The sequence below is a fragment of the Cebidichthys violaceus genome, unplaced genomic scaffold, assembly GCF_023349555.1.
Source record: "Cebidichthys violaceus isolate CVI_PGR_0920_01 unplaced genomic scaffold, fCebVio1.0.p SCAF_21, whole genome shotgun sequence".
Lineage (NCBI taxonomy): Eukaryota > Metazoa > Chordata > Actinopteri > Perciformes > Stichaeidae > Cebidichthys > Cebidichthys violaceus.
The window spans coordinates 4813477-4826070 of NW_027176384.1; the positions used below are offsets into that span (position 1 = coordinate 4813477).

The 12594-nt window shown below is 39.5% G+C and overlaps 1 protein-coding gene across 1 annotated transcript in view; it reads right to left on the reverse strand.

The window, feature by feature from the left end:
• nav3 (neuron navigator 3) overlaps positions 1-12594 on the reverse strand; it is a 235654-nt gene that overhangs the window by 6128 nt on the left and 216932 nt on the right. Inside the window, exons 32-37 of the mRNA XM_068717037.1 lie at positions 3768-3865; positions 3571-3666; positions 2643-2811; positions 2163-2398; positions 662-816; positions 385-456 (exon numbers count right to left, since the gene is read on the reverse strand). Of these exons, the coding sequence (XP_068573138.1) occupies positions 385-456; positions 662-816; positions 2163-2398; positions 2643-2811; positions 3571-3666; positions 3768-3865 (826 nt within the window). The remainder of the gene's footprint in view (positions 1-384; positions 457-661; positions 817-2162; positions 2399-2642; positions 2812-3570; positions 3667-3767; positions 3866-12594) is intronic.

A 12594-nucleotide genomic window follows, 5' to 3' on the forward strand; every position in this document is an offset into this window, starting at 1 on the left:
CCTAATGACTTTATATTTGCCAAATCATCAGCCAGTCAAACATGCCGAGCAGAAATGATTCTCACTCAGAACCTGCATAATGTTCCAATCATTTTCATCTAACAAGGGTAATTATCTGAGAGATGTAATTACAGTGCTCCCCGTGGAAGAATGCCTTTAGTTTACAATCTGTGAGAAATATGCTGACGAAGAGGTGAAATCAAACACATTATCTGACAGGTGAGACGACACAAAGCCAATAAAACCACAAGTCTGTTCTAAGTGGAGCCGATAATATCTGGGCACATTACAAATATCACAATATGATGAGTAACTTCACAGACACCGTCATGTTTTCAGAGTTCAGTATAAGTCAAGCTTGTGGTTAATGTGTGTGTCACAAACCTAAAGTTGTGGTGTAGCTCAAGGTTAGGAGAAGAGGAAACCCCCTGGTTCATGGTCCCGATAACATAAGGGCTGGATGGAGACACAGACAACAACACGCATAATTATTAACAGTCACAACCAAGATGCGTCACTAAATGTAGATTCAAAAAACAAAAATGCTGAATTATGTTGCTGTTAGACCAGCCATTTCTAAAAATGTGTTATCTCTGCCATTATAGTTCTTTTAGGTAATATTGTATTGTTTAAAAAAAAATACATTGCATATCTGACTCACCATTTGTGGTACTTGCAGTTGAGGAAGCCGTTGAATATGTCACTGAGGGAGCCAATATGGTGGAGGTTGTCCAGGATCACCACAGTGGGGAGCTCTGTGTCCGTCTCCTCAGAGTTACACTGCTCTGCCAGGTTGGACAGATACTGACGCAGGTCCTGGGCAACAAAGCATTACCAGACAGGTTTTCATTTTGACACGAGATTTCGAACGCAAAAGGATCTGAGTCCCTTCTTTCCCATTTATGTTAAACTCTAGTTATTTATACGAAAGCCAACCTCTACCGCTTACAACTCCGTATGCTCACTCCTGTCCGGGGTTTTCTCCCTCTGGACAAACTTTCACCACAAATAAAATGTCTGCTACTAGTGATGCTTGTCACATTCTGGAGCCCATTATCTAAATGCTAGTATATTTTTCTGCTGCTGAAGGATGATGAAAAACATCAGAGAAAAATGTCAGGTTGTAGAGTCAGTCCATCAGAGTCACAGCGTAAGGGCCATTTTCTAGAGATTCGGTTTGGTACCAGCATTCAGTACGCAAGTATGATCACACAGGGAGGAAATCCATGGTAGAAGAGGCAGAGAGACCAATTTGTGCACCAGAATGAAAATCAAATGCATCCAGGCATACATATTGCAGATCTGTTGAAAGGATAGTTTGGAGTTTTTAGAAGTGGGGTTGTACAAGGTACTTCTCCATAGTCAGTGTACTGTAGATGGAGTATCGGCACGGGAGCAGCAGCAAAACGTATTTTAGCCACCTAAAGAAATCGGTTTAAGTATATGCTATATTTACAATATTTTCACCGCTTTGTTGTTGGTCTAATGCTGCCTTGTTAGTTTGTATGTGTTATTGTGTGACTTTGGTGTTTTAAGGGGATAGTTCGGACTCACCAAAGTCCCACAATAACACAACAAACAGGCAGCGGTAGACGAGCAAATTCTGTCTTCTGAGGGGTAAAATTACTGTTTTTTTGTCCATAGCTAACAGCTTCCATTTCCCCCTTTAGAAATGGCTGTCTGACAGCAAAACAAAGCACTGGAAATATTCTAAATATAGCCTACACTTCAATTGTATTGATTTCTTTAGGTGTTTAAAATCTGTTTTGCTGCTGGCCCAGTCCACAGCAGTACATTGCTTTGCTCCCATGCTGGTACTCCTGTCTGTTTCTCTATACATCTACTGTAGGTAATACGCTAACTATGGATAAGTACCTCAAACAACCACACTTCAAAACATCCCTTTAATGTGTGCATGTTTTGCCTTCCCATGTCTGGTGGTCACTTTTCACAATTTAAGAAAAAAATAGTAATATCACATTTTACATGCATATATCATGAGATATCTTTTGGTGTAGGAAGGCATTCTGGGAGATGTGGGGAGTTACTAAAACTGAAACGTAAGTAATGTAGATGAGGTAGACTGGGCGGGAGGGAAGACTCAAGACTTTGGATTCGCATCCAAAGAAAAGTCGCTGCCTTATTGGAATTCCTCTTCCTACCTTGCTGGAATTCTGGTCCACGTTGAAGCTGGCCACGTTGTGCTCGGTCACCGGCTGCCCCATCTGGGAAATGATGTACTCGGCCAGCTTGGCGGCCATGAAGGATTTGCCGGTGCCGCTGGGTCCTGAGAGGATGATGCGACGATGCTCCATCAGCAGGTTGAGGTACCGCTGGATGATGGGCTTTGGGATCAGCGTGTCAAACACCAGGCTGTCTATACTGTTCTCCTTCACACCTAGGAAGAGGATGGATGGAAGGAAGGAAGGAAGGAAGGAAGGAGGGAATAGGATGGATAGAAAGAAGAAAAAAAAATTAAAACCAATGCAGTTGCATTCTTAGTTTCATTAAATGCGGTTCAAGTTAATTTCAAGTTAATATTTCTTTCTCTACTCCAGAACACTTTCCTTGCCAATTCAAACCTGGCTTCAACATCAGCCGTGATGCTGAAATAGAAACTCCTTGTTTCCTCGCTGCCGTACCTTTGAGGTTGACCTTGATGACGTTGTTGTCGCCCACCAGGTAGCCGCAGGGCAGCAGCTCAGGCACTTCGGAGGCGTGGGAGCGAACCACCTCGCCTATCCTGTAGGAGACGATGCTGTCTGAGCTGAGACCCAGGCTGGTCAGAGGGTCCACCCGAAACACATACTCCTGCAGGGAGGGAGGGGTTAGAGGAACAGCGGGAAATAAAGAACTGCACTATTGATTATGCTTAAATATAGGCTGTTGTTGACCAACTCATCTTCAAACTGACAGTGGAGCTTGTGTGCACCTGTGAATCTATAATAACAGCAACAAAGACAGTGCCCATGATTTTCTCTTCTTTTTTCATTTTTAAATCGAGCTGTGCTTTTCTCCGATGCACCTGCCACATACATTGAGGTGTGGAGAGATTTAAACAAATTTTTTTGTAGGTTTATAATTCTTAAAAATTAACTTCAGAAGAGGAAAAAGTATGCCTTCGTCCATGAGTAGGATGGAGCAAACAAAATACAATTCCATGCAACCAAAGTGGATTAAAAGGGCTTTAATACATATGGACCACTGTCTCGGCAGACAGCATTTGTAATAACAGCACATGCATCACTCTCTTTTTTCAATTAGTTTCATTTAAAAAAGTGGTTGTATCTTAAATTAAATTAATTCATTAATTCCTGTTATTAGAATATGTACATGACAAATAATCTATTCTATGCCACATATACAAACCAGAGGGATCCAACTACCCAACTACCGGTACCATGAAATATTTGGAGAAACATTTCTTCGTGACATTTTGACAAACTAAATGGAACAGAACCATCATTAATGCAACTAGTCATGCGTGTGCATATCCTGCCATGACAAGTCAAAGTGTGTGTCATGTGCTTAAATAACTGACCTGAACCTCTGAGCAATGGGCGCGTTTACCTTGAAGAGGCGTCGGATGACCCCATCCAGGACGTCCCACTTGGTTTTCCCACTCACACCTATAGACCCAATCAGGTACGCCTGGCCTACCGTTCCCTGGAGAGTTGGCGGATGAATCAAAGCAACAGGAGTCAGAACCAATAAGTCCAATACAGTGGTTTTAGCTGGAGGAAAAAGGGGAAAGAACGTCCACTAACCTTGGTGGAATACGGCCCGCGGCTGATGGTGACCACTATTCGCACACTCCGGCCCTCTTTGCGCAGATTGCCCTCGTAGCCGTCATCCAGCAGAATATCTGAAAAACACAATCAACTTGATTCATTACAAACAAACTCTCACTCTGCCCGCTGGCAATTAGAGCTGGAAATGGACAAACAGACTCCAAAGTAAAAAAAAAAGATAATAGATAATGGGTTTCTTTCGTGTGATAATTACTTTTACATTCAATCAATGTTTCCATACAGAACTTTTTCTGGTGAGTGCACAGAATGATAATTTAAGAACGATTATGTGTTTTTAAAATGAAATGGAATCTAAGGGAGAGAAACAAATAAAATAGGATGGGAAATCATTCAAAAGAAAGAGGTTTATATGAGGTATTTGTTGAGAGTTGAATGTTAAGTCAGTGAGAGGATGGGGACTGTGACATCATTGGGACAAAATCATTAAGTAATAAGTCATAAGAAATGACAGCTGTTCGAAGACATAAATGACTTATGATTGATCAACCTGACAATGTGTGTAAAGAAGTAGAAGCCACTAACGTCAGCTTACAGCAACAGTCAAACACCTAGCACCTGTCAGATTCTCCACCGACAGCAACGGAGCTGAAGGCAAACTGATAACAGTTTCCTCAGTTCACGAATTTCAAAAATATCTGGAGGCTTAGCTTGTTGAGTTTTAGATTCAAACTTTTTTTTTTAACCTTTGAGACCGATCAAATAAAAATAAAAATTCTCATATTTGATCGGCAGACTGACAAGTTCTTTTCAGATGTTTGTCATCTCATGCTTAATGGAACCGGCAATAGCAGATTATTTTCCAAACATGACACATCATCACCTTTTAAGTTGACAGACTTCTTAGCACGGCTAACGGCTGCCTATTTACACATCGAATGGACAAGGAGTCGTGTCTTTGACCACCTTGGAGAATTTAGGTAAATATTCACTCTCCTTAAGCTCTATTTTTGGTCTCCACCCACAACTGGGGAAAATATGTGGCTATTTAGCTGCTAAATGCTCCTCTATGTTCACTAGCTAGCAACTAACTTTGTCTATCTGTTGTGTAAAGAGTGCTTTTAGAGCTTTTTCTCTGATAAACATTTGGTTGTGTCTGCCAATAACAGTGCTATGAGAGCGGTTAGACTCACCCAAAATAGTGAAGTCAAAAAAGCCACAACCATGAGCTGGTTGCTCAACGTAACATACAAGTACTTATGTGATCCAGTGTTAATCAAAAACAAGTATAGCAGCTTTAACTATTAGGGACCACTACTAGCACAGAGCGCACAATAACAAACAATACAAAACTGTAGAAATTTGTCTGCAGCCGTGTTTTTTACTTTCTGAAAGTTTAACTTCCTTGTTAGTTTCCTTTTTTTTTTAGAAAACTTTATTTGAGAAATCTACAGTTTTACAAATACATACATGATTTACAAGTACACATATAAAGGGACAAATACAAAACAAAAGTGCTGTGTGCTCGGGTCAAAAGTCCAACAAATGCCACGGGAGGGACCGGCTCTTATCAACAGTTCTCCTTCTCCTGAGTTCAGTCACTATATGTTTCGCCACCACGTTGCCGTCCATTATAGTCTGTTTCACTACCATTATGCATCGGGTTTTCCATATTTTGAAACATGCAATGCCAACGATGAGCTGGTAAAGTTCTTTTTGTTTGACAGACATCTTTTCATCAAATACTGCAAACATCACAGATTTATAATTCACATTGAAGACCAGGCCGAGGCCTTGAAGGGAGGCCCAGACCTGTTGAGCTCTGTAGCAGTCTATGAACAAGTGGCTCTGTGTTTCGTCCTCGTCGCAATGTGTCATGGGACATTTTTTTGTTGTGACGTAGCAGCTCCATGACACCGTGGCTCTTACAGCGAGTCTGTTTACCGACATGAGCCATCGGACGTCTCTGATGCTCTCTGAGAGGTTCTTGTCTTTCAGTGTTTTTAAGACCTCATCACCCTCGTCATCGGTCAAATGTTTGTATTTGACAAGTCCACCATGTTTAAAATCATTGATCCTTTTATAAATACTTTTACTAGATAGACTGTTCCAGTCTATCTGTAGGTGTTGATATTGATTAATAAAGTCTCCATATGATAATTTGTATTCATGACCTATTCTCAGTTTTCCTCTTCTCTTTCTCCACATGGAGACGTCTTCTAACCAGAGAGCGTTTCTGGAGATGGCAGCAGAGATGTTTTTGATAAAGGAAACATGTAGTCTGACGCCGAGCTCTAGAGCCCCTAACCCACCGTGTTCTTTACTTTTATACATCAGTAGTCTTTTGGTCACTTCCCTGGTTGTGCCCCAGATTAAGTTTACACACTGTTTATTTAACTGGATAATCATTTTGTTTGATGGAGGAAAGATGTTTGATAAAAAAAGTAGTTTAGATAGGATGAACGTCTTGACTATATTTACTCTGGATTTTTTGTTTTCCAATTTTTTCACCTCTTCTTTAATTTCACACAACTTATTTTCCCAATTTCTTTCACTACTTTTTCTGTCACAAAATATCAAACCCAGTATTTTTATTTCTGGTTTTACTTTAATGTTAATATTACATTTATGACATTCATCTCCGATCCAAACTCCTTCAGTTTTGTTATGATTTAATTTAGCTCCGGATGCTAGTTCATACAGAGCTAGATTGTTGGTTAAGGCATCCATCTCCAGCTGGTTTTTAATAATAACAGTGATGTCATCAGCGTAAGCGATGGCTGTGACTTTGGGCATATGACCTACACTTAAACCTGAAATTAAATGATCCGAATTTATTTTTTTAATTAAAGGATTTATGGCGAGGACGTATAAAGCAGCACTCAGAGGACAGCCCTGCTTCACTCCTCTCTCCACTTGAAAGGCTTCAGTTAAAACACAGATATTAGATTTAGCGTACAGACATTTCACCATGTGAACAAAGGCATCGGGGAAGCCGTATGACTTCATCACAGTCCAGAGGTAATCTCTGGAGATGTAATCAAAGGCCTTCTTCTGGTCCAGCCCAACAACATAGAAACCTTTTTTATCAGGTTTATGTAAAAGTTCTCTTAATATGCACAAGTTGTCCCACATCAGTCGGCCTTTAATTGCACAAGTTTGTTCTTTATCTATGATTTTGTCTAATATGTCATTTAATCTGTTCATAATTATTTTAGCAAGAATCTTATAGTCTGTATTCATAATAGTGAGATGTCTGTAGTTGTCCAAGTCAGCATCATCACCTTTCTTAAACAATAAACATAAAACACCTTGATAAAAGGAGTCTCCCATACAGCCGCTGTTTATACCTTCGTTGTACACAGCAGTGAGGAGGTTTAAGACGTTGTCGTTGTAAAGCTGATAGAACTCAGTGGGCAGACCATCAGGACCAGGACTTTTACTGACGTTAAGTTGTTGGATGGCCTCCATCACTTCCTCTTTTCTTATCTCTCCACTAAGATGAGTGAAGTTTAAGTCGCTGTATGAAGGCATCGTTTCCAACAGAATATTGACACAGCCTACATCTATGTCTATTCTCTTATATGCATCGACACACAGATTTCTGATTACTTCTCTTTTTTCCTTTTCACAGTAAAAAGTATCAACTTTATGTTTTTTTTTATACATTTAATAAATTTAGCTTGAATTTGTTTTTGACTTGATTTCAGAGCATGAATTAAATTCCCTCTGTTATCTAAGTGTGACTGTTTATAAATATTATACAATAACTCATGATTAAAGTTGTCTATTTGTTTCTTAATACTTGTCATAGTTTCCTCATCTACTGTAGATTTTTTTTCCTTCTGTTTCAGACTAATGTATTGCTTCATTAATTCATCATAATGTGTATTTTTTGCTTTATTTAATTCTCTGCATTTGAATTTGAAGAAATCTTTCACTCTATATTTCAATATTTCCCATAGTTTAATATTAGATTTGGTTAGGATTTTTAGTTGTGTTATTTTGTGTATTTCCTGTTTTAGCTCCTTTAATAAATCTGTATTTTTTAGGCATTGAGTATTTAGTTTCCAGAAGCCTCTGCTAGCTGAGGTTCCAGAAGATACAGATGTTTTAACTATGAGGTGATCTGAGAAGTCATTTAATTAGGGCCCGAGCACCGACGTAGTCGGAGCGGAGGACCTATTGTTATTCTAATGTTTTTTATTATTATTATTATTATTATTATTATTAGGGCCCGAGCACCGACGTAGTCGGAGCGGAGGACCTATTGTTATTCTAATGTTTTTTATTATTATTATTATTATTATTATTATTATTAGGGCCCGAGCACCGACGTAGTCGGAGCGGAGAACCTATTGTTATTCTAATGTTTTTTATTATTATTATTATTAGGGCCCGAGCACCGACGTAGTTGGAGCGGATGACCTATTGTTATTCTAATGTTTTTTATTAGGGCCCGAGCACCGACGTAGTCGGAGCGGAGGACCTATTGTTATTCTAATGTTTTTTATTATTAGGGCCCGAGCACCGACGTAGTCGGAGCGGAGGACCTATTGTTATTCTAATGTTTTTTATTATTATTATTATTATTATTATTATTAGGGCCCGAGCACTGACGTAGTCGGAGCGGAGGACCTATTGTTATTCTAATGTTTTTTATTATTATTATTATTAGGGCCCGAGCACCGACGTAGTCGGAGCGGAGGACCTATTGTTATTCTAATGTTTTTTATTATTAGGGCCCGAGCACCGACGTAGTCGGAGCGGAGGACCTATTGTTATTCTAATGTTTTTTATTATTATTATTATTATTATTATTATCGTACCAGTTTCATCGCAAAAAGGAGGTGCTTGGGATACTGGGAATCTTTTGAAATTTGGCACAAAATTCAATCGTGGTGAAAATTCCAGTATTATTGGGGTGTCCAGCTGCGGCATGACATTTTGGCTCGATAGCGCCCCCTACAGAGTAGCCCCAACTTTGGGTTTCACCTAGCTGTATGAAATTTGGTAGGTATGTGGAACGTGATGGGACGTACAAAAAGTCAAAAGGAGCTATATCCTAAACCAAACAGGAAGTCGGCCATTTTGAATTTTATGACGTTTTTGGACCGTTTCAAGGCACCGTACTTTAACGAACTCCTCCTAGAGATTAAACCCGATTGCCTTCAGATTTGGTCAGTATGCTCTTGAGACCTTGGCAGTGAAACAATACTCAAAGATCAAAAAGTTATCGAACTATGTGTCCGTGGCGTGGCGGCAAAAAAACACCATTCGCCATGAAACAGGAAGTTGTTGTAACTCGGCTGTACATTGCCTAATCTGCTCCAAATTTCTCATATGTCATAACATCCTGACCCTGAACACATGTATATGACAATTTTGAATCATAGTAATAGCGCCACCTAGTGGCAACAGGAAGTCATAGGTTGTGTACTTTGACACCTTACTGCTCACAGATTAATCGGATCCCTCTCAAATTTTGTCACAAAAGCCTTAAGACCTTGATAATGCTTCATTGTGAAAATTGTAGGAAGTTGTCGAAGCGTGGCGACGTGGCGGCTCTGCGAATTTCGATCCTTCGCCATGAACGAATAAACTGATGTAACTCGACTCCGCATCATCAGATCTTTACCAGATTGACATGTTTGATTAAACTCCAGGCCTGAAGACATCTGCAAGCCAATTTTGAATCATAGTCATAGCGCCACCTACTGGCAACAGTAAGTTAAAGTCTTTATACTTTGGCTTGTTTCTCTTAGTTGGAAAATCAGATCAACATCAAATTTGTTCCACACAAATGTAAGAAGTTCATAATGCCAGTTCTCTAAGCTTTTGATGTTTCGTCGAACGCCGTTGCCGTGGTAACGCAGTCTTCGCTGTGAAAAACGATGGTCATTTGGAGAGGTTAAAGAAGCTCGAAACACAAGCAAACTTGACACACAGATCACAAGGCCAAAATGTAGTTCTATAATATGATTTTATTCAATCAGAGTGTTAAATCGGCTCAATAGCGCCCCCTACAAAATTTCGACGAAGCAGCCCTCGCAGTACGTTTCACATAGATTAACAAAATTTGGTAGGCACATGTATCACATGTGGACTTAAATAAAAGTCTCTTGGGGCCATGCCCTAAACCCAACCGGAAGTCAGCCATTTTGAATTTAGTCTGAATTTCTAGTGTTGTTTTTTCAATTTCCAGGCGCTCTACTTTAACGAACTCCTCCAAGAGATTAAACCCGATTGCCTTCAGATTTGGTCAGTATGCTCTTGAGACCTTGGCAGTGAAACGATACTCAAAGATCAAAAAGTTATCGAACTATGTGTCCGTGGCGTGGCGGCAAAAAAACACCATTCGCCATGAAACAGGAAGTTGTTGTAACTCGGCTGTACATTGCCTAATCTGCTCCAAATTTCTCAGATGTCATAACATCCTGACCCTGAACACATGTATATGACAATTTTGAATCATAGTCATAGCGCCACCTACTGGCAACAGTAAGTTAAAGTCTTTATACTTTGGCTTGTTTCTCTTAGTTGGAAAATCAGATCAACATCAAATTTGTTCCACACAAATGTAAGAAGTTCATAATGTCAGTTCTCCAAGCTTTTGATGTTTTGTCGAACGCCGTTGCCGTGGTAACGCAGTCTTCGCCGTGAAAAACGATGGTCATTTGGAGAGGTTAAAAAAGCTCGAAACACAAGCAAACTTGACACACAGATCACAAGGCCAAAATGTAGTTCTATAATATGATTTTATTCAATCCGAGTGTTAAATCGGCTCAATAGCGCCCCCTACAAAATTTCGACGAAGCAGCCCTCGCAGTACGTTTCACATAGATTAACAAAATTTGGTAGGCACATGTATCACATGTGGACTCAAATAAAAGTCTCTTGGGGCCATGCCCTAAACCCAACCGGAAGTCAGCCATTTTGAATTTAGTCTGAATTTCTAGTGTCGTTTTTGCAATTTCCAGGCGCTCTACTTTAACAAACTCCTCCCAGGGAATTAATCAGATCAACTTAGAATTTGGTCAGAACAATCTAAAGACCTTTGTGATTAAAAGTTACTCAAAGCTTGTTGTTTCGTGAAATGCCGTTGCCGTGGCGATGCATTCCTCGCCATGAAAAACAAAGGTGTTTTTGAGGGGCTAAAAATACTCAAAACAAAATCAAAGTTGTCACACATTTAAAATCCTGAATGTAGTTATCTGATGTGATTTTAATGCTTCAGAGTGCCAACTCGGCTCGATAGCGCCCCCTACAATATTTCGACGATGCAGCCCTCGCAGTACGTTTCACCTAGATGTATGAAATTAAGTAAGCAGGTGTATCACATGTAGACTTAGAATTTTGTATGAATTTCTTGTGGTTTTATTTCCTTTTCCAGGTGCTGCACTACGAACTTCTCCTAGGGAAATAATCCGATCATCTTAGAATTTGGTCAGAACAACCTAAAGACCTTAACGATTAAAAGTTACTAAAAGCTTGATGTTTCATCGGATAACATGGACTTGGTGTAGCGTCAATTTTACATGATTCGCCATCATCCATCAAGCTTTTGTAACTCAACCTTACTTTGTCAAAACTGCCCCAAACTTGACATGCTTGATTGCTGTCGTGATTTTAGGACTTCTGCATGCCAATATTAACTCATAGTCATAGCGCCACCTACTGGCAACCACGGACGTAAACAGAATTCTATAATAACAGCGGCCCAAACAGGGTTTGTGGGCACACCATGAGAAAAAGACTTCTCTGATCTAAATATGTGCAAACTAAGATGCTTGGAGAACAAAAGTTAATCAACAGTGTTTTTCAAACCATGTCAGTGGGCATTAGTATAAATGATCTGTCCAGAGCTTCTACATGAGAATCAGGTTAAATGTTACAATGAATGCTTCACACTACAATCTAAAGTTACAGAAGAGCTTAAAATGAAAACAGTGTCAAATTAAAGTGTTCAAGTAAAAACAAATGACACTGCTGTTCTGTTAACTTTCATGTAAGTCCAAATACAATCAGTAGGACACTGCAGGGAGTTGAACTCCATCCCAGTAACCTGACAGTCTGTTATGTTACAAATACTGAAGCACATTCACACGTTCATTTTCTTAATGATCTTAACAGGCTTACATTTATGATTGTATCGGAGGTACACTCAAAACATTTGAGGCTTAAGACCTGGCAACATGGTCTTGCTATGCTGCTGGTCGACGCAGGAAATATCATCTAACTTGTGCATACAGTGTATGATGGTCACAGAAATGCATTGCCGCATCAACCAGAGTCCTGCCAGTACCCTCGACGTGTGTGACGTTGCGAGGGCCCGATCAATGCTGCTTGCAGCTTTAATATGGTTCTATAATTTACTGCTTTGAAGTGTGACGATACATAAATTCTGTCTATACGAGTTTTGGTGTTTGAGTCAAACCTGGTGAATTCATATCCTGAAGGATTTACAGATCTACATACATCTATTAATTTAGTTTCTTCACATACTTGTTTTAAAAATTTGCCTTCGGGACTCAGTTTGAAGGGCTTCTTACTACATCTGTCTTTGTCTTCAGTAACTGTGTTAAAGTCACCACATAATATAATTTTATAACCTACTGACAATAATTCTCTAAGTCTTTTAAATAAACAGATTTTTTGGGATTTGTTGGGAGAAGTATAAACATTTATTATTCGGTGTTTTTCTCCTCTAAAAAGGCAATCTAGCATCAAAAGTCTGCCTGGAATAATATCCCTTTTTCTAATAATGACAACATCATGAGTCTTAAAAAAAATGCCGACACCATCAGCGCTGCTCTCACCTATAGATATTACACATTTACCTTTA